Genomic DNA, 23,582 nt, shown 5'->3' on the forward strand with positions numbered 1-23,582 from the left:
CCATCAGTGTTTAACATTGGAGTGGTGAGCTATGACCTTCCGTGATGATTTTGAACGGTAACTGCCTCCATTAGCCATAAGGTTTGTTTCTTTATTTTAGTAGATGGCCTAGACTGTAAATATTAGAGGATCTAAAATAAATCAACATATTATCCTACGGATACAAAACGTAAGAGCTATTTGTGGTTAGGAACCTTTGACAGATAGTTTGGATGAGGCAGATGATTGCCCGCCTCTCGTATCTGGCTTCCATTGCTGTGCCTGCAGGCAGTTTAGTGTTATAGTTGTATATTGATGTCAGGGTTACTACTGAGTGGCTAGCAATGACAGATGTCTATAATTACAGGCAATGCTTCCAGTATTTCAGAAGAGCCAGCCTATGTTGAACAATTATCTTATTTCTGGCTTGCCAAAGAGGGTTGTTCAAATTGCTAGTATTAGCTGTGGTGGCTGTAACACCTCTCCTTATGCCGTGGGATAAATGTGCAAAAGCACTCTCATGTACAACCCCGGTGCAAAACCTTTTTAAGATACGTGATATCACTAGATTTTGTATGCTTAAGGCTTGATCCTGAGAGATGCGGAACACCTGCAGCTATGTTAGTCAGTACAATGAAATAGTTTTTGATATAGAAATTTTAGAACTATAATAAGTAGCTAGGATTTTTATTACTTGTTTTTAAGTGCCAAACTAAAGTTGATGCTTTAGCATTGAGGTTTATTGCAGATAAGTATGCTGAGTGGGCCACTCATTTAGATACAATTAAGCAACTCAGTAAAATTAAGCTGGACACTTTTAATAGTTACTGGGGCAAGTAAGAGCGTCAATTACTGCTACTGAAGTACCTATAATACTTTATCTTTTGGAGTTTTCCAAATGGCACAAATCTGCTTTTGTAATCTGTACAGTATTGGTTCATTTCAATCATCAGAGGATTTTGAAGCAGCATTTTGGCTTCTGGTTAAGCAAATACCTGACTGCATGTATGGCTTGAATCTCTGCAGTGCGGTGTATAGCTCTGATGGAAAGTGCAGCCCAGAACTGTGCTTCGAAAACTAAAAATCTTCTGGATGATGTTCAAAAAGTAATAGCTGTTAATAGTATTTCTCAGTTTTCACTATAATATTTGTACTTTAAGCCCTGGAGGGGAATTAAAAATCTCTAACCGTGCTTTACAAAAATGAAAGTCTAAACAAGACTTTTAAAGCTAAGCACCTTTTTAACAATAGGCTAACTGAAGACATAGCAAATAAAGCAATTTTTTTTTTTTTTTTTTAGGGAATGCTTCTCATGCCGCATCAGTAATAACAGTAGTTAGTTCATAGTAGGTTTCCCATAGTAAGTTCACCAGAATTGTAAGTCTTTCTTTCAAGATTTTCAGAAAACAGGAATTAAGAAAGGAAGAAATAAATAAGTAAATAAAAGCTGAGAGAAAGTCATTGAAATAGAGATCAATTTCCATTTAAGAAAAGGTTTATTGCTGGCATTGCACGGCACTCTATGGAGCAAGAGGCGGGGAGTTAATCGCTCTCGCACCCCAGACCCCTCTGAATTCTCTTGGTCCATTGAGCTAATGGGGAAGGGACTGGGGAAGAGGGCCTGGAAAACAGCCTTTGCGGGAACCGTTACTACCTCTTACTACCTGAACTTGTGATGACAGAGTATTTCAACAGACTAAGAAGGAAGTAACATCCATAACAATGACTTTGAGCCACACAGCAGCTTTACCCTTTCCCCTACAACATTACACTTTGTTGTAATAACAATACCCTAATTCTTAAATGTTATTTTACAGTAGGTATCTTTCAGTTGAGGATAACTTTATGCAGTATTTTAATTAAACTGGGTTTATAGGTAAGACAGTAGATAGTATATCTTTTATATAATTGATGTAGTTCCTCTGGTTGCTTGCAAACAGATGTAGCAGTGAATTGGAGAGTAGCCTACTTTTTATGTAGCACAAAGCCCAACTTGATCTTCAGAGATCTGGTCTGAAACTAACTGAGGCAATTTCTTATGGCCTGTTTTGGAATTTTTTTTTCATTTAGGGACCTAACTACAAAACAACGGATTAGCCCATTCTCTTAGTTTAGGTTCCGAGTTAAGGGTGTTTTGAGATCTTACCTTTTTAAGACAGCTTGTCAGGAATGGAGGTTTTTGAGTGACCAAGGTTTTCCTCTGTTATGGAGAGGATAGAAAAGCCAAGGCTTTTTAAGCCCCTAGTTTAGTCAGGAGGTAAAGATGAAAGATCTGGCACCCTGATATACTAATTAGGGGATTCAGTTCAGATTTTCAGAAGTTGTCTGTGGGATTTGGAAGCCAGATTTCTGCTGTTTGTAATGGAGCTTTTAAGTGCTAAAAATTCAAAATACCTGATTTTGATTTGAAAAGCAGTGGAAATTACTAACTGTGTTGTGGCACTTTGCACCAAGAAAGAAACTCGTGGTTAGTGTAGAGTTATAGAGGGTGATGCACAGGGGCATTAGTCAGAGAGGTGGGATGGCAGCTTCAAAAATTTGCGGTGGTCGCCCCTGCATTGCGTGAATTCCCAAACAGACTGTGGGGAAGGAGGTGCTCTCCTTGACCTGCCACGTGTGCTCCTGCCCAGCTACTCCAGGCTGGGTTGTAGCAGCTGTCCCCGCTCAGCTTCTGTCAGGTTGCGGTAAGTATGGTTAAGGTGTGGTTTTGCCCTCAATGTTCATGACAAAATACTTTAATGTTGCAGTGATAGTTCTCTGCAGCAAGGCCTGGAGAGCTTCAAGGAAGTTATAATATCTTAAGCATTTACGCTGTGCCTACGGGTAATAACTTTACTGTAATTTTCTGAAGATTCATTATCCAAAATCTTAATTCATTATAATAGCCCTTATGAAACATATAGAAACCAACATTTTCTTGTGTTTTCTTATTTGCACAGTGTGAGAGATTCATTGCTCTGTTTTAATTTGTTTCATGGGGTGCGTTTGAGTACATTCCATACAGTGCTGTTATTGAATTTCTGTGACTGTCATTATATAGCCATACAACCTTTAGGAACTCATATTCTGAGCTTCCCAGTTCTGTAATCTGCTTCACATTTAAGAATTGCCATAATTAGCTTCTTCAGAGCTATAATCATAGTACCAAAAAGAGAAGACCTCAAAAGACAAAGCAAAGTTAAACATATCTAGGGCCAAAGAGTAGAGAAGTCAAGGAAATAAAGTTTTAGTGTCATTGCTGTATTATTTCTCTGTTTTCTTGGACTGTATTTACATACAAGTGCTTTGGTTTATAAAACATTGCTTCCACAATTTTATTTTCTTGTCCTTTTGAAACGCAGCAGGTACAGTTCAAGTAGTTGGGAAGTATACAGTCATGTAATCTGGACCACCGATAAATCTGCTAGATCATAAAAAATTCCCTGGCACCAGAGCTTGTGAACCTGCTGTCTTCCTTGAACATCCTGATTCCACTGAGGTAGTTTTAGTGGTACAAACAGGGCAAAAGAAAAGGATTTCTGGATCCCTTGCATTCACACTTGCTTTAATATGTTTGAAATCGTTACTGATTATTATTGAAGGTGTTTTGCTGGTCTCTTCTTTCTCTTCACTGTCATGACCATTGCTGTCACCTTTGAATATAGCAATGCCGTGTGGGTATCGGTTGCAATGGTGGTAATCAGCCTGAGCTTGCTTTAAGGACCTCGCGTATGTACTTGTACCTGTGATGCTCATCGAACATTGTAGCCTAATGTTACCAATTCTATGGATTTTTTGTTTATGTTCATAACTGTTGTGAGAATGAGATGGTGGCAATGGGATATTTTACTGTTAAGCTTACATTTTTGATGATATCATGGCGTGGTCGCATAGCATTGTGTGTTGATGCAGGATTTGTTTTGGAAGTTACAAATTCTGCAGTTGTAAGGATTTGGGAATGATTGCGTAAAGGTTTTCCAGAAGTCTTAAAGTGGTCGTTTCCTACTGAAAGTTAATTATCCTGCTCCTTCCTTGAAGTGTCTGGAGGGAGCTAAAAACATAAGCCTTGTGTTTATTCCTGCTGGAAGAAGGAAGGGGGGGTCTGAGAGAGAGGAAGCCCAGCGGGTGTGTGGCTGTGAGGTCCTGCAGGCCCCCCCAAGGCCCTGCACTGCCTTTGCCTTCATGGCTCCGTGATGGGAACCAAGCTGAAGATGAGCTCACTTCCACATGCGATTCCACATCTTTTTATGACCCCTTTCAACGGTGTTTTTCTCTGCCTTTTGAATATGTAGCACGGGCTTTGTTGTTGAAGTGTTTTTTATTATTATACGTCCAAGATGCTTTATCATTAATTTTTTATAGTGCTTAAAAGTCTAAGGGCGTTTCATTGTTGTGGTTGGGGTTTTTTTGCCTTTCTGTTTTTATATGCTGAGAGTGTGTGTTGGTTTTGAAAATGATTTTGAAGAAGGTGTTTAAAATATCACATTTATTTTAGCTTACAATTTGTCACGTTACAGAATGGGTAGTAGTTTTTATTACAAGCACTGTATTCATGCTGACTTGAAATGACCCTGTCACATGTGAAAACAAATCAGATTGTTGCTGTTAATGAGCTTTTCAATTTACTATTCAGTGGATCAGATAAGTGGATTTAAGAGGTAATGATCCTGCTTAGCACTCAAGCTTGGCTGTCAGATCCTAGTAGTTGTGGGAAATCCCCAGGGACAAAAGCGTTGACACAGTTCTTGATGGGATAATGGAATCAAAGCTAATGGATGATAAAAGGAGTAGTAAGAGTTACAAGGATAATTGTGGATTAAAGCACTGCTCTTTGTCAACACTGACTGCTGTTTTAGTATTTTATTTGTTAAACTCTGATGTGGGGAGAGCCTAGTTTGACAACACAGCACGGTGCTACTACGACATGCACTTGCTCACACTCCCTTTCTGCCACTGGTTTCCCGTGGCAGAAGGGAAAGATCTTAACATAAATGTGTGTTTGCTGATATGTTTATGTTCCTCGCTATCTCTTTGTCTCTTTTCCTCATATCAAATACAGAAATTCTTAAACTTAGCTAACATTGCAGCTGCTATAGCATTTCAGCAGTGCACTATTTAGAGGGATTATTTTTTTTTAATTGGAAGGTATTATTTTTATATTTGAGTATATTATTGTTGCTATGTTTAATTACTGTAAATGATAACTTCACATTTACTGTGTGAACATAGTATTTTGCAACGTTTGAAGGATTGTATTGTATATTAAATTTTTTTTCATATTTTGATTGTCCTTTCACTACTGATTTTGTCACAATAAATTACATTCATACAAGTATAAAAGGATAAGTTAGCTTACAAGTTACATTATCCTTGATCTTGGTGCAATTTCTGGTTAGAGCTGCAAGTTTATTTCCTCATGCCTTTATTATGCTTGGATTTAAAACTAAAGTCTTTGGGACATGAAAATACAGTTTTTATTGTATTATATATTATTTGTATTATTATTATTATGGACTTCCTCAGAGGTAGAATACTGCTGGTTTGGTTTTTAAGTCATGGGATTGCATCACTACCAGAAAGGAAATTGGTACAAGCAAGTTTAGGTACAGTAACGGAAGTATTGAGTTAGCTAAAGTCCATTGGTATTTGTGTGGAATATGTAATGTCAGCAGACAAAATTGACAGCTAGATGGCACCAGGCTTTCACCGCTGGGTAACCAGGGCTACATGTGCTGTGCCGGGTGCTCTCATTTCAGACCTTAGTGATACTTGACTCGATCACATCATATGGAAGAATTACATATAACCCATAATATTTGTTTTAGTGTCACTAAAGGTTAAAATGACTGAAATGAAATGTACTGACTGGTAGATCTGCATTTAGCCCAGTCGTAAGCAAATAGCAGAGTTACTTTAGCTCAGAGTAAAGTGAGTTAGCAGAGGATTGTAAAGAAATTTTGCAGTACATGTCTCCCTTCTGTTTCTGAAGTTGATTTAACCCAACTAAATGTTTTTATCCAAACTAAATGTTAGGCTGCTAAAACTACCAGAAAATTTTATGAAGATTACACAGTAAGGAAAAAATATACTTGATGTGTCCTGTGCATTTGTTACTGCATCATAACGGCAGTTTGATCCAGTAGGTAGGGTACCAGGAAAACTTGGCTGGTAATATATGTCTTGGATCTGAAATAAAGGGGTAAAGTATACAACTGCAAGTTACTTGGTTGCCAAAGCCTTTGTTCTCCCTTTGAGAACACAAAAACAAATGTCTGAAGAGTACCTAATTTACCAGATTTTATGACTGGCAGTGCAAGAACTTGCAAGTGCAAGCTAAAGGACAGTGTTGAATCATATCCCACTGAGGACAGAGACCAACAGAAGAATGTTTTCTCCATCCCTTTGCAATTTTTTATAATAAATTAGGTTTTTTGAATAGAGACTGTATGGTTCTGTGAACAACAAAGTGAGTTTAATGTGGAAAACTTATATCTCCTTTGTGGGAAGAAATGCATGCAGGGGCAAGTAAAAGCCTATCAGTCCCTAATTCACGTATTGGAGAGTGTATAAGCCATCTCTTACAAATGCTTCAGCAAGGTTGGATGGACAGGCATTTTTGCCTGTACTTTTCTCATGCAAAATCAAAATAGGGAAGGTTTTAGAATAAATGAAAATGTTGGCACTTGTAAACATCTATGGTATGTTACTGTTGAAATGTTTATTTCCAGGTGTATGCCCGAATGTCAGAAGTCTTAGGAATAACAGATGACAACCATGTTCTGGAAACATTTATGACAAAAATGTGAGTTTGTGCTTGGGTTCTATTCTGTATGTATTTTGTTTTGTCTTTAACGTTTACATAAAATCCGAGTTTTATTTTGTCATTAAGTTTGCTCTTTGCTAGAAAAATGTCTTCCTTAAATTTTAAATATTTGAAGTAATGGATAACCTTTTTCCAAAGCACCCGTATCTTATTTTCTGAAGGTACTGCAGGCCCCTAAATAAACACTTGCAGATAGATATGTCCTCCACAGTGCCTGCATCACCTCTGGAAATGGCTTATGGGAGAATAGAGCTGAGATTTCATAGACTCTTGTTCAGTGACAGCCTGGCATAAGCAGTCCACACCATTCCCCACTTGTCATTTCTGGCACCCTCAGATGTCACTGGAATTGCCTGTAAAGCTTCATGGTAATTTACAGTAGGGAACTGACCAAGTTAAACTAATCTTTCTTTGTTCTGGAGAGGTTCTTTTGGATTGCTTTTTGGCAAGATCTGGCAAAATTTGCTCTCTTAAAAATACAGATTCACAGAGGAGGATTTTAAGGCCTCATACTGAAGGAGACAAGGGTCATTATTATCAGCGTGTCTTCTCATCTCTGGCATTTGGCAGAACTTATTCTGGTGTGTTATTCTAGCAGATAAGCGTTGAAATATTTTCTCTTAAGAACAATCCTAGATAATTACTCTGAAGAAGCTACCTTTTTCACATGCCTCTGCTGCAGCTGCTTTCCTTGGGTGCCAGCAAAACTACCAGGATTTTGTCTTTTATTACTTATGTCCTTCATGAGATTTGATAGTTTCTCCTGACTCAAAAAGAGTTTCATCTAAAAACAGTTTTGCTCTTGAAGCAAAACAAAATGGTCCCTCTGAAAAATTGTGAATATCCACTAAAAAAATCTGGGAGTCCCCAGGAGACAATGAGTTCTGAATGTGCCTGGAGAAAGAGAAACAAGTACCTTATCTCTTTAGTCTATGGTGAGGAAGATGCTGCATCCTGTCATTTACTTCATGACTTCTAAATCTGATTTATAAGACCTGTAAATACTGTCCGTAGACTTCGACCTACTAGAGAAACATCTCTACTGATGTTTCCAGGTTAGCCATGACCTGTTCGGACAGTATTAAACATGGCTTGTCTTTTGCTACCATGACTACCAACGTTGAGAAATAGTAGCAATTAAGACAAGGTCATTTTCTAATATGACTTAACTTTTCTGTGAAAAACAAGGCATAAATGCTTTGCTTCCTTGAAACCAGAAGTTGAGTGTTATATCTTGCCTTAGGATAACAATGGTACCCATCAAACCTTGATACTTGTCTGGAGTATGCTTTGAAGACAGGTAAATGGACGGTGATGCATCAAAAAATACTGATGGATACTTACTCTACAGTTTCTGGAAGCAGTCCACATCATGGTACTAGACAGCTAAGCTTCATTTTGTTGTTGCAAACTACAGTGAAACTTGAACAACTGAGGAAAAAGAGGGGGAAAAAGGACTGTTGTTTGGAGACCAGATGCATCAGTTTGCTTCTCTTTTTCTACTTGTTGCTGGCCATTGAGACGAAATCTCTGTTGCCTTTCCCAATTGAGGAAATAACAGTATATCATTTATAACAAGTTGTATGCTAAGTATTACATGTGTTTAGATTGGATAGGGCTGTATTTGCACAAGTACTGTAAATCAAGAAAAAAACATAGTTAAGCTTTTTATGTTACATGGAAGATTTTAAAAGAAAACTAGGTATGTAAAAAGCAAAAATCAGTGCTGCTTTTTAGATTACACAGTCTGTATTTTTATTTTCTCTTTCCTCATGCCTTACTGTATTTTCCTAAAAACATGAATTGTTCATTGATTAGATTGAAGATCAATTTCATTTTACAGAATGGATGTTACAGCTTGAAATGGACAATTCAGTCAGTAGCTCTAGGAGTTAGCTGTGAAACCACTGTATAAACACATTCATGTTTGTGTCAATTAAAGTAAACGAGCTTGTCCCCAGTGATAGCATGCCAATTGGAAAATCTGAGTGTGAAAGCATAACATAGTGATATATAATCCAAAAACTAGGGTCTGATGGGGCAATCCAGTCTGGCAGCATTTCTGGTGCTGTTACTGAGAATAATCTTAGCACATTTGTAACAGCAGTGGGCAGGATACATGACTGAGAGACCATTCACCTTTTTCTCTTGTGGATGTAATCAGTATTTTTAACCACACTTACTTTAGAAAACCACTAGTCTACTGTTCTGTCTTACCCTACAGAACCTTTTTTTTTTTTTTAAGTAGGTGAAATTTGTCATATATTATTCCTTAACATTAGATTGAAAGGAAACGCTAGGGAATTTTTAGTGCGCACTTTCTTGTTAAAGTGGTGGTATTCTCATATAGTAACTGCACAACAATGTTTGAGACTGTATAGTTTGTTTTGTTAAGCTGAGCATTCTGTGGAATAGAGGAGTTATGCTTGAAAGAATATTGTTGCCTGGCTAATGACAACCAGTCTTTCAAATCAGAACGTGTTGGAGAAAGTACCTTACCATAATCTGCCATTAGCACTGTGGGATGATCAAAAGACAATGTCAGGTTATTTCCTTCCACTTTGCCATTAAAGAATCCAATGAAGGATGCATGCAGGAAGCGTTTTATACTTGGTGTGAGGAGTAAACATAGCAACTGAATTTATGGTAGTCAAACAAGTTGTAGTCTACCAGAACATATTAATTTTTTTTTTTGTTCTGCAGTTGGAGACTTAACCTCTTTTTGTGATAATTTACTGGTTGACACATGGAGTTTTTAGTTTCCTGAAGTGCAATGTGAGCTCAGTAATGTTTAGATGGATAAATGGCACTTTTCTTTGATTTCTTGAGATTTTGAACACATTTTCTATTGAGCTGTCTTTTTCCAGATCTCTCTGTTTTCAGTAGTTCACTTTTATGTATGTAGCTTTAATCTGCTCTTTTGAATTCATTATTAGCAGCTTTGCCGTAGAGCATTGGTGATCAAACTCAGTGAGTTCTTTCATTAACAGAAAACAATTTGAAATACTTGTGTCATAGCTACTAGGAGCTGCAGTAGCCACTGTTCAGTTTATGGATTAAAGGCTGTATGAAATATATATTCTTCAAAGTACAGAAATATTTTGAGATTTGTCAGTGTAATAGGTGTCCTTTAGACCTTCTGACTATAGTTTAAAGTACTGCTGTCATATCAGAACCTAGACCTTTTATCACCTTTTCATTGGAAGTTAATGAATGTGCCTTTTACTGAATTCCTGTTAAACCATTTCTGAAGGGATGGAGTTTTATGTAGTCAGAATATCCATTAATGGCTGTATTTTCATCACAGTCTTACCAGGAATTTTATAGGATAGTTCTTTTAGCATCCACTGTCTTTGCTTGCTTTGACCATCACCTTATAGGGTATATGTGTGGAAGGGGAAAGGCCAACTGAAAAAACACTTAATCTCAAACAGAATTTTTCTAATATGCAACGCATCTTAAGTCTTCTCAGCTATGTTCAGCATCGTAACAGCAGTAGAGTAGGTTCAATGAGGGATAAGCTGGGAGGAGTTACATGAGTGTGAAGACAGGCAAGAGGGAGCAATGGGATTTTGAAGGAGCTACTAGGGTTGCAGTGGGTGACAAGATTCTGGAGAAGGACTATGACTTAAGGTCTCAGCCTGTCTCCTTAGACTTTCTTCTTAGCCTGTTGCCCTGAGGTACTGGTTTTCAAAGGCACAGACTATTCCTCCGTCTCTATGGAGTTCTCTATCCTTGTTGGCTCCTACTTCCTCCCAAAACAGCCCCGACACATGTTCTTATGCCTCTTGTCTTACTGGAAAGTGGAGCAAGGCCAGGACTCTTAAGGCAAGGAATGAGGCACTGTACCCAAAACCAATAGTAGTCCTCTCCTTCCACTGCTCATCCCTTTGAACAGTAGCTACCTACCTGCCTTGATCCTTCCCTGTATAGGTAAGAGGCAAGGAATATTTAGACTGGAGTAGTTTTAGTTCCATCTGCTCCTTGAGCCTGTCCTGGGCCTTTGGCCAAAAGTGTCTTGTATTTATTTTGGCTGCAAGCACCTTTCCTTTTCTTCACTTATTCTTTGTGAGCCTCTTCTGGTTCCTTTCAATTATTATAAAATTCAGGTGGAAGTAATTTATGATGAGGTAGATTTACAAAATACTTGCCCAAATATTTAGTATTTTTGGTCGTGATAAAATAACTGAAACATGAAAGAAAGATGCATATCCAAGCATTGCTGTTGGATGTTTTTTGCCTTTTTTTTTTTTTTTTTGTACTGCTGTAATGATTTCACTATAGTGGATGCATATATACATACATATAGAGAGATTTTCCATGTGACAATGTTTAAGTAATACATAAGTAGAAAAAGTCTGGATCTCTGAATATTTTTTTGAACACTCATACTGATATGACTTCATGAATCACAGCAAACTAAAACTTGGCACTTCTGTTCACAACAGAATGTGCATTTTTGTAACTATTCACCTTTGTCCAGCTCTAATGAAAAGTATATATCCAATCACTGTCATTGAGCCACAGAGAGCTTTCACTGTAAATGATAAGCTACAAGAAATTATTAAAACATCACTGTACAGAGCTTTCTTGCCAACAAATTGCTAGCTTTGTTATTACTGAAACTTAAGTACCACATAAGGAAGAGATTTTCAAAGTCTTTTTAGGGATTTGGATGCCCATTTTTCTTGCACTTTAATGGAAATTGAATAGCAGACACCTTAAGCAACTTTGAAAGTTTTGTTTAAAAGGTAAGATTTTTTTATCTTTACGTTTTTTATAATGCAAGTATATTTGCAGTATCCTTAACTTGAGACCAAGACTATTCCTAAATTTACATGGTTTACAAACAAACAAACCACCATACCCAAACTTGCTGATTTGCAGCAGTTGACATCTCTTCTGGCTGGTAGCAACTTACCTTTTGCAACTGCTTCTTTGTCCTATTACCAAATCTCCTGTGCATGTGAAGTACAGTAACCTATGCATGTGCAGGTAGTATAGCATTCCTGGGATTCCTCAGCTTTATGGTGATAACATACTTGCCCATTACATTTCAGAGAAGGGGTTCAAGGCCTCCTGGAAAGAGGATGGATTAATTCTTTGGGCACTTACAAGTGGCCTGTAAGCAATATTTGAGCACCGTGGCATACAATGATAAATGGAGAAGGTACCTACCATCCATGTGACCAAATGGATTTTCTTTCTTTGTACAGTACATACTCACTCTTCAGCACTCCCTTTTCTGTGCTGACTCTGCGTTGCTTTTGCTTTTCTACCTTGCGTCCCTGATTCTGTCTCCTCCTCTCAAATTTTCTTTTTTAAATTGCACCATGTTTTTCAGTTCTCTGTTTTAAGCTGGGCATTCCACTCCTATGCTCCAGCAGTATCGTTTCCCATCCACTACTGCCATAAGAACTGCTACATCTTGTATGAAGAGTTGTCCCTTTGCTGTGCACCACACAGAACTTTTAAGAGCAGCATGATACAGTCCATGTGTCTGAAGAGGTCTTTCTCTGAATCGTAAACTGAGGACTGGACAGGAAATTAAGGACAGTAGAATGTTGGGGGGGGGGGGGGAAGTAATGAAATGGATTTAAGAGGCTGGAAGTGGATACCTTTGCCTTGTTTCTTTCCCTGCCCACATATCATAATGACTTGATACATGCAAAGAATTTTGATTCTTCTGTGGATGATATGGTAACCCTTTTCCCAGAGAATTGCAGATTGGAGTGTATAATCATCATTTACCTTCCCCTTCTAGATTTTAGGTTAAAAATACAAAGCCTCTGAAAATAATACTTTTAAGTTACTATATTAAGGGAAGAGATGTTTGGTGTGCTGATGGAACTGCATTAGTAAGCAGTGGTGGTGACAGACAAACTCATAGCAAGCTGGAGGGTTCGGAGGTTGGAAAGCTGGGAAGCTTCTTTGGTGCAGCTTTCAGAAGCTAACGTTTTTATTCTTCTCTTCTTACTAAAGGCAAACTAAAAGCAAATGTTTTAAAGTGTACTGGATGCTTAATGCTGTTTCATTTAAAATTTTTAAATTCTTATAGCTTTTCAGCATAGATCAGTGTTACTGTTGCTCTTTTGGTTTTGTGTGTGTGTGTAGTTCAGTATTTTGATACTGGTATTGTTACCAAAACTGGAAATATTCTGCCATTTTTTATTTCCACTTTTTTGTACTTGCCTTTAAAATGTGTTTAATGCTTATCTACCATAGATGTTTTGGTGAATTTGGCATTGGCGTAGCTTTTGATGAAGCTTTTATTTTCCGTGACTCATCTGAAACTTTATGATTGGTTCCTTTGACTCTGTTTCATTTAGTTCATATTCTAAATCAATAAGCCACTTGAGAGGGAAAGAGGCAAGGACACTAACACTTGGATTTAAGTGCTGTCCTGCCATGATTTCTCCGAGCACTGTAGATTTTTCTCTTCTCTTATTCCTTGGCTTCTCTTCCTTGCATAGTGGAAAACTGCTTTTTATGTTATGAGATTCCTCTCTAGATCTTTACGAATTTTCTCAGATACTTATAATGTTTTGTAGATATTTCTTAAAATATTACATTTTATGTGTCTTTCATCTTGCCTGATATTGATAAGGCAGAAACAGAAGTGGGAATTGCTACAATTATAATCAAAATTTTTTCAGCCTCTGTTCACTCATGAGTACTTTCTAGCTTTTATGTTATTACTCCATCTTTTCAGCATCCAAATACAGCCATGAACTGAAAGAATAGATGTATACAAAAGTATGCTGAATGTTGGATGAAGAGCCTTCCTTATACAGTTTTCTCTTCAAGCTGTCAGTGTGACTTTTTGTTTTTCTTTAAATGTCTTACATCTGGCTACTGAAGGACAAAGATTTTGCTCTTTTGCAAAATAGCCTTTTTATGATTTTGATATTGATGTCAAATCTTGGTAGTCCATTCATTTTTATTGCTTTGTATGGTATATACTTGTTAAGGATTTAGTGCAACTATAAACATCTCCAGAACTCCCCATAGTAGGGATAAACTGTGAATTACGGACTTGCTAGAATGGGCTATTTCTTTAAGGCAATCTGAACCTCTGTAGCTCTTCATAGAGATTTTATAAAGTAAATCAATGTTTGTTTGCAAATCTAAATTGAGGAATACTGCTTTGGTAATTGCATTGTTATTTGCCTTTTCCTGAGAAAATAATACTAAACAGTTAGATGCTTTAAACTGCATTCTTGAGTTTATAACTTCCTGAAAAAGAGGTTTAGTTTATGTGGTGTAGTACATTACTTAGCCTGTGAATACGTAAAAGCAATAATCAATGCTGATTTTAAGGCATTTAACATCTCTTCTTCAAGTTCTGTGTTCCCAAAATTGAAATCCTATTGCCTCATGGTATAAATAGCTGCTACTGATCGCTGACCACTCTTACATTGTGGTCTTTCATCAATAGATCTGACAGCTTAAAGTCAGAATCATTATGCTTATTCTACAGACAAGGAAAGTGAGGCATACAAATCTGAAATTACTTATTCTTGGCAGTTTGAGGTACACCCTAGCAATTTGATGTCATGATCAGGAATAGGTTCAGGGCTTCTGAGCCAGGAAGTCGTGCTGCCTTTTTATTTGAATGAGCTATGTTTCAAAAGGCTGTGATGGCCTGTTTTTATTTCTCCACATGAATCCAATACCAGAAACTCTGCTGTGAATCTCTCATGCAGCATTATCTCCCTGTCTGCAGGAAGGGGGCATTCAACTTTCTTTTGGGTTTTTGAGCAATTGAGGGTGTTGTGTTGGTGATGTCCCAGAAGAGTAGGGCACAGTACTTGCCTTCAAAAATGGGAACTAAGAGGAAGCAACTTGTTACAGGCTGATCAGCCCAACTTGGATTCTCAAAGGAGTACTAGAAAAAGTTACTAGTAGTCAGTGTATAATCAAGTGATAAATGCATTTGGGCTACTTGGGGGAGGGGGGAGTAATTTCTTTTTGGACTCACTGGCTGGAGTTTACAACAGAAACACTAAGTATCAGACATTCAGACTTTAGTAAGGTTGTTGACACTGGCCTACATGACATTCCCATAAGAAAGCTAGGAAATGACAGACTGCAAGATCAGTGACTCTTAACTTACTGTTCTAACCACTCCTCATTTGAACAAAATTACATTCCTCCACCTTACTGGCTTCAATTTACCCCTTTCACCTGAAGGTTAATGCCACCTCTTCACCTCCTAATAAATCTAGTAGGTGAACACAACAGATTCCATCCCAAGTCACTTAGGTGTCTTTGCGCTGACCTGCACACAGTACATAAGAAGCTGTAGAGGGACCTGGCTCTGTGCTCCATGTCTCATGGTTCACCTATTGGAAGGCAGTAGAGCAAGTCCTCATCGCTTGGTGTTAGCTGCATGATTTCACTGAAAGGCTAACTATAAGAGTTTGCTGTCAAAAGTGGTAAGTTGTTTTATGTGGTGTTCCCCAAGGATTGGTAATAGGTCTAGTGTCATCCTATGTCATAATTTATGCATTGGTTCATTAATCAGAGTATGCTTCCTAAATGCCTATGTCTGAGAGGGGTTGCAATTAGGGAAATTCAGTATCCCCTATGTATCTTGACTTTAGTTAAGTATTTGGTGTAGGGAAGAGGAACAATAGGGATTAGTACAAGAACTGAAAGGTAGAGTTTCACTGGGAATTGGGTATATCAGTAGCTCTGTGAATTGGCCCTTAGCTTTGCTGTGCTCCATTTCTCCTATGGAAATTTTCCTAGGGAATTTATAGCAATTTGTTTTTATCTTGTGAAGAATTAGGGAGATAAATACTACAGAAGTTAAGTGGCCAGATACTGTGTTGAAAAGTGAGTAAGATATATATATATATATAAGTAGGGGTAAGCTTCAGATAATTTATTTCATTATGACAGATGATGAATTTTTTTAAAATTAATGTATTTGTTACAATGTTACAAAAATGTTTGAATCCCTTGTTCTGGAAAAAGACATGGCATGTTTTTATAGCATTTTCTGTCTCATAAATGGAAAATCCTAAGACATATCACAGAAATACATTCGTAGTATAATGTGCCACTACTCTGAGCTTTTGCACTGCACTTCTCAAAAAGAGGAAAATGTGTTCTAAAATCTCACTCTTTTGTTTTGTTTTGTTTATTCTAGTGTTACAAATCTTAAATACCGGGGAAGATGTGAGCCTGTGATTTCAAGAACTCTTCAGTTTCTAAATGACCTTTCTGTTGGATATCCTTTTTATTGTATATGGCATAACATATTATTTGAAAATAATAAGGTAAAAATTAATATGAGGCTTCCGTTGTTTCGTATGCCACATTTTTAAACCAGTTAGGATATTAGTATTTATTAATCTTGGCTTATCTTTTTCTATGCATAGTTTTTAAAAGGTGTTCTCATTTCCACCTACTTCTTATCAACAAAAGAGAAATCATATAACTAGTTGCTTATAGTCATCTATCCCATTCCTAATCTTGAAGTCAATACCATTGAGCTCAACAATATTGAGAACGGGATTGATTCTGTTAGCAGTTGAGAACAGGATTGGTTCCACTTTGAGGATGAGTCAACTAAGATAGAGTTAGTTTTTAAACACGAGTTAGATTTTAAACACAAGCCTCTTCACATGTTTTATGATTGCCTGATTCTAAGTTCCTCACTGTGTCAGTGTATTCATTACTACTGATAAAACAACCATGACTTCGCATGTGGATTTTTGTCTGGGTTCAAGTATTTTTGTGAAATTCTTACGCAAATCATGGATGCTAACTTGCTATCTGTTGCAAACCTTTGTATCTTGTTCCAATGTTCAATTACTTATCATAAGTTGGAGAAGAATGTCTGCATTCTGAATTTTCAGTCAATCGAGCAAGAAGATTTAAAAAAAAGTAGTAGCTGTTTTTGATGTGACACAATACTTAAAGGTATACGACAGATAATAAACCATCAAAGCTCATTAAAACATGCGATATTGAAATCCTTTGCTATTTTAAAATAAAAACAACTTTTCAGTAATTTTCTAGAGGAGATTGTTAGACAAGCAGAGAGGAAGGCACCTGGAATATGACAATTGGTATCATTTTATTTCTCTGTAGAACTCTAATCGTATAAGAAGAATTTTAATATATTTCCTTGGGTTGAAAGATGAGTGTGAGTTTCCACATTCCATAAGTGAATTTTGTTTAATGAAAATCATACAATGTGTACTTCTATATGTTTACTTGAAATACCATTAAGCAGCTAACTTGATATTTTAAATATGCATGTGTTTATGTTCTCATGGCATCACAGAAATCGGACTGGAAAGGACTTGAAAGTGAAACATTACTAAGGAATTTGACAAAACAGAAGGGGAGACATTTATTTCATTAATAAGATTTATGAAGAGACTAATGAGCTCTCTCTTCTTTTATACTATATACTTATTGCCTCAGTAGGGTTCAAAACACTTTAAAATAACCAAGAAATATAACATGGTGCACCTAACTTAAAGTGCTTGCTTGTTTATTTATGTATGTATACTTGCTGAAATAATCAGCCTCATATTACTGCTAAAGCCAACAAACATCTAGGATTTTGTATTGTCTTCTGGAGGCTTTCAAAGGCATATATTCACATGGTAGCTCTCAAAAATGAGGGTCAGTATAAACTATTGGTGCAAATAATACTTTTCCAAGGCTGAAATGTCTGGATAGTTCTAGTTTTCAAATTACTCAAATTATATTTGCAATGAATGAGTTTCTGCTCATGAAATAGATACAATAATATCAGGATGTAGAAAGGATGAAAAAGTAGATATTTAATAACCTAAGTTCTCCTGAAGAGTAGATTTGTGATGAAATTGTGTTGTTTTCTTTTTTCTTTGCAGAAACTTGCTAACTGTTGAAGAGCAGTTTCAGACCCCTATGCATAGTCAGGATGTAAAGCAGCACTGCCTTCATAAATATACATCTTAAACATCAATGTGAAATGTTTAAAGACTGGTAAAATGAGAGATTAACTAAAAACATAAATAGCAAAAATTTATTCAATTACTTTTCAATGGAAATACTTCAAACAAAAATTCTGAGAACAGTAGCTTTTCTGCTTAGATGGGTGGGGTTGTACAAAGGCGGCTTTAATGCTGGTTCACTTCACCATGATGTTGTATTAGTTAAGTTTAAAATTGTGTTCCCTGGCAAACCATAAAAGATTTCAAAAGTATTAGACACCCACTTTTGTGCTGGAATTTAATATGCAACTTTTTATTGGAAAATAATCGTCCTTGTCTGGCAAAATCCACCATGCAATATTTCTGTTAGTAGGCATAATGCAATAAAGACAGGGAGGGCTATTTATCACTACAAATTTTGAGGATTTCAGGATTCTTTTTATTATTTTAATATATTTCTTTGGTATTAAATCAGAAAAATGATAAATTACACCTGTCGAGGCTGTTTTTCCTTTTTCCCAGAAAATGATGTACAACCCAATTTTGCTGGTCATTTTGGCTTTTAAAGATATGTATTTTTTTCCTATAAAAAACTCTACCAATAGTTTTTTTTAATAATAATACTGAAGTACTTTTTATTTCAAACATATGAAGTAGTTTATAACTACTTCCTGGCATTGCAAACTTTGGCCTTTTCACATTATATTAGGGGTTTTTTAAAAGGCACTAAGTATATATTGCTTTGAAAGAGTGTATTGTTAAGATGCTGGATCCAGTGGATCAATTTTCAGTATTTGATATAGATTAAATTGTGGCTAGCCTGAAAGGTTAAAATAATAATTTATTTAATTTCAGTACTTTCCTGTACATCAATCAGTTTCTACACAGTCTTAAAAATTGGTATTTTTCTCTATAACAGTCTTTTTCTAAAGGATAATCTAGAATTAAAAGCAAACCATAATTCCAGCAACTGTACTATATAACAGGAAAAAAAAAAGAAGAAAAAACGTAAGACAGTATTAACAACAAAGGCAACAAATGATTGGAGCTAGTGTCGTGGTTTACATTACTTTCACAATTATTCCAGGTTTGCATATTTTGAAATATATTAGCCCAATTTGATTTCAAAGCTCAGTTATTTGAATTATAAATCATTATGTCCCTCCTAGCTGATCAGTTGTGAAATATCTTTGAATTCATTTACATAATGGAATATGTTAGTCATTCCTTTATGTCTTTGAAGCCTTACTGCTCCCTCATGCATGTTTAGTTCTTTCTAATAATTAACTTTTCCACTGCATATTTTTGTAGCAAAATAACTACAGTTTCATTGTAATTTTGTACAATAACTTGGGGTAAAATATTTATAGTCTCTCAAAAATTCTTTACCCATGTCTTTGTTAGCCTTACAGTGTTATGAAAGGCTCTTCCTTGTAACGGGGGGGGGGGAAGGGGGGAACAAACAAACAAACAAAATCTATGGAGCTTTGCAATATAAAACCAGGTAATGCTATGTCAAATGTTATAGATTGACAAAGCTTCATCTTAAAACTAGATTAGGAGATTTTTCAATAGCAGCTATAAAACATATTCTTACACTTTTAACTGTTTAAAAAGAATTTAATCCATTTAAAGTGAAAAGGAAAATTGTTTATTCCCATAAAAGTAATCAAACTCTTCAATCAGTTATGTGCAGGAAGGGCAGAGTTAAGCAAGCACTCAAAAAAAAAAAAAAAGGGTTATGGGTATTTGTAAAATCTTCTGTGCATGTACATGACTGTAGGCACTACTGTACAGTCTAAATTATGCAGTCATACTGATTATTTCTTAAAGAACTTCATCAATGCCAGGGGTCAACAATGTTCAGTAAACTAATGAGTCCTGTTTTTATAATATTCATTGTAGAATGTACAAGCCCGTAAGTCATTTCATTCATTTGATGCCTTCAATGCTTATGAATGTTTCTGGGTTTTGAATTTTTCTATGGCATTCCTGAAAAAGTGTATTAGTATACTTGGATATCATGAAGCCTTTTATATCCCCATTTTACAGATGCAGAACTGAGACAGTGGAATTTAACTCCTTGCTGAGAGTCATACAGCAATTTTATGTCAAATGAAGGAGAAGCAGGAGTCGGAAAATCCAGGCCATTGCTTTGGCCATTCTCTCGCTCCTTATTTGCAAACATCCCTCACAGCAGCGGTTACCTCTGTACAAAAGCTCACAAAGATGTCAGCCTGGCTCTTATTGGAATGCGCAGTATTATCTCCTTTGCCCAACCCCAAATGTTTGAATCATCTGAAGCACGAAATTAGTGTGTCCTCATGCTATTAAAGATGTTCATAATTGACACAGCTAGGAAAGGATTCAAGATGTGAAACAAGTCTTAACCATCTGAACTTTAAATGCTTCTATAACACAGTTTTTGCAAACTCAACTTTTGATTTAATACTATTTCTCATGCTCTTTAAAAGAAACCTTAAGAAAAATATTACATTTCATTGGGTGGAACTGTCTAGTAAGTCATGCTAGAATATGTGATCTGTAGAATATATGCAGTCTGGGAAATCTATTGCTTCTGTGTCATTTAGTGTGCATCTCCCTGGGAGCCTTTGCATACAAACAGGTGCAAACAGACTCAAGCTTATCCTGCTGGACCAGGGCCAGAAGCTTCAGCCCAGGAGTCACATAGCTTTGCTAGTGCAATGCATAGACCAGACGAGTAGACTTTCCTGAGGGACCTGCATTGAGAGCAGAGCATGGTGGCTGCAGGCTGACGCTGTACTACTGCAGTTACCTACCGTCTGGACTGTCACTGTCTTGAATTTAGCCAGTTTGTGGAGTGGGAGATTTCAGTTCATGCTTAGCAGTAGTCAGTTAGTTTGGTTTTATATTTTATAAAGTTGAAGAAACTGGGATTCCTGTGGAAGTATCCATAGATAGGTCCAGAATTCCCAGCTGTACCACCTTGTTATGGACTTTGCTCTGGCTCTGAGACTTTGTGTGTTCTTCAGAAATTTCCATTCAGTTCTTATACATCTGAAAATACTTTGGTTAAGTGTTTAACATAGCTTAGTATGCATGAGATAGGTTTTTATCTGTTGTAACTGAAACAAATTAAATGTGATTTTTGATGGGTCTGGAAGATCACCTCTGTGATTTTCAGGCCATTACTTCAGAGCTGCTTAGGGCTGCTGCCAGTCCCGCTGCCAGTCCCATTGCCAAGTGCCAGTCGTCTTCAACACAGGCAGTTGCAAAACCACTTTTTTTTTTACATGCTGATAACATGGGTCTATCTGGGGAAAAAACAGCACCATTTATTATCAGAAACTCCGTTTAATTATAAAAGTCATTTAGTTCATTCGTCTCTTTTGTGACTAGAATATATGCCATGAAAAGTAATTGCTTTAATTAATAATAGATTATGGTCTTTAATGTTCTAAAGAATATCTCCATGACATATATTTCTAGATGAAATTCAGATTGTTTTTTAACGTACATTTGTTGTTTCAGTTAGGATATTTTTCCTCACTAAAAATTCCTGAAAGTTTGTACAACCTGATAATGTAATCATAATGCTGTGAGGCTGATTTTTCCTTAACACCTGCTACTTATAGTCTCCTGAAAAAGCTTGTGAAAATAGAGGCTGTGAAATTCATGCTTCAGAATCACACAGTAAGTTTCCTTACTATGTTAAAAACCACTGTGTGTAGTAAATTTTGTAGAACACTTAATTTTTCATACACTTATGTTTCAACAGAATAAGCACTTCCCTTTCTTGGGCGTCAGTGATAATTACAGCCTCAGTGACCTTAGGTGCCGGACAGTGTTCTACACTGCTCTCACTCGTCTTCTCATGGTAGATTTAGGTAAGGTCCTCTCCCCATGGCCCTGAGACACCTTGCTGTCTTGTGTAATACTATGTACTTTTAAGGTTATTAAACCAATCAATCAGCAGTTTGATTGTACAGTAAATATGTTATAGTTGGTATTTAATCGCTGCCTATCAACTTCTGAGAGGTATGGCATTAAGCAATAACACTGTATTTGTTTGTTGCCTTCTGTTGGAGAAATAAGCAAGATGAGTTGTTTTTTGCACAGAAGCACTTTTTGTATTAAGTATGAAGGTTTATGACATTAAGTGCTTGAGCAAGTACTTTGAGTTTTCAGGTGACATACCGATTATACCAGAACCTTCCAGCTTCTGGTAGAAGGGATTTTTTATTTCACTTCTTCATGCAACTTCCCAATATACAAGACCATCCAAGTTTTAATAAAAACGTTGACAAGAGTTCTGCAGTTCAACCAGAAATGCTTAAACATGCACTTGGGGTTACCTTTTGAGTTGTCCTTTGGAAATTAGGGAGGTTAGACACATGTAAAACCCAGTGCATGCTTTAATAGCTAGATGTGATGAAGGACATGGTCACTTTGAATCCAGGCACTGCCCTTGGCCACCGGAGTAAAATGCAGAACTCTGCATGGTTAGCTCTCAGTTGTCTAAATGGGGAAGGCTAGGCTTCTCACAATAGACACTGAAACAAATCGTATGTTAAGGGAGCTGATGGTGAAGAATGCAGCACATCTCAAATTGCCTCTGTTCTGATCAGAGGCCCCGTTCAGAGTTGTGGGCTTACGTCTGCTGAGGATCAGCCTTACAGACTGCTTCGTGAGGATGGATGCCAATAGGTGTTCTGAGGGGGGCTGCTGATGAGGGCCTTCAAAAAATAAGAGGACAAGTCTTTTGTGTACTCATTTCCAACCCTCATACAAGGACTTAACTAGGCAACATGTGTGCAGAAGAGATTGGCACAGACAGTCATAAGCCAACAGTAGTTGTTACTCACCTTGCTGATAATGGGTGCTGGTAGTGTCTACTGCTGAACAGTGCTGAAAACAGTGAACTTCGAGGCAAGACCAAACCATATTTATCAGCTTTTTCTTAAAGAATGGCAACTGTGAGCTGGACCTGCATTTACTTGCAGTTGAACTGCTTTCAGTACTGGCTCAGTTTTGTATGACATAAGCAATAGGTACATTTTCTAATATAAAATGGGTTACATCTGCAGTTTCAGTAACTTTTCCTACGGGGGGCGGGGGGGAGATCTGGTAAAAACAAGATCACAGGTGTTAAAAATTGCATCTCAAAGTAGAGGTTGTGTAAATATATGTCAGACAAAATGCAGGCATATGACTTATGACTGGCTACAAGCTGATAGAGGCCGTTGTGATTCCTCTGGATTAACAGCTCTGCAAGGTCTGAAATGATTAGGAATATCTGGAAAAAGCGTACATCAGTCGTTTGGCTATTGTCCCTTGTGCTCCTGCTAGAATAAATTTGTTTGGGTTTGAACTGATAGAAAAGCACATTTAGAGACACAAACAGGTGCACATTATGTTTTAGGATCTAAATTTTAAAACGTGTATACTGACAAATTGACAAACGTGACAAACTGTCCTTTCTGTGTGTTTGTGCAAGCATTAAATAGCAGTATTCTGACCTTGTGAATCAAAAGGTATTTTCAAACTGTGCAAACTAGCAATTAGACAAAAAGCATTGTACCAATTGTCCTCTCTGAGTTTTTTTCAAATTAAATTAAGAGCTTTATATAAAATCCTTTAATATGAATGATAAACAATTTACATGGAAAAAATTAAGACTAATTTCTGTTGGTGGGGGTTGATTTAAGTAATTGTTTGATGTAGAAATATTTTTTGAGATTAGTTGAATACAGTAAATTCAGAATATTTACATTTTAAACAATGTGCTGTTGGAGCGACTGGCAAAATTTAATTGTAGGAAAGAACAGTATTAATTGGTATTTGCTTCAAAATGCACTTTGGTTTCTGTTGAATTACTT

General features: G+C 36.7%; 1 protein-coding gene across 6 annotated transcripts in view; it reads left to right on the plus strand.

Moving 5' to 3' along the window:
- The window catches only part of RANBP17 (RAN binding protein 17), a 162,007-nt gene that overhangs the window by 76,456 nt on the left and 61,969 nt on the right, over positions 1–23,582 (plus strand). For all 6 annotated transcript variants that reach the window (XM_072873456.1, XM_072873453.1, XM_072873458.1 and 3 more), the window contains 4 exons: positions 6,687–6,760; positions 15,939–16,019; positions 21,333–21,396; positions 21,482–21,590. In XM_072873456.1, the coding sequence (XP_072729557.1) occupies positions 6,687–6,760; positions 15,939–16,019; positions 21,333–21,396; positions 21,482–21,590 (328 nt within the window). The remainder of the gene's footprint in view (positions 1–6,686; positions 6,761–15,938; positions 16,020–21,332; positions 21,397–21,481; positions 21,591–23,582) is intronic.

Source organism: Ciconia boyciana, chromosome 9, assembly GCF_034638445.1.
Source record: "Ciconia boyciana chromosome 9, ASM3463844v1, whole genome shotgun sequence".
In the NCBI taxonomy this organism is placed as follows: domain Eukaryota; kingdom Metazoa; phylum Chordata; class Aves; order Ciconiiformes; family Ciconiidae; genus Ciconia; species Ciconia boyciana.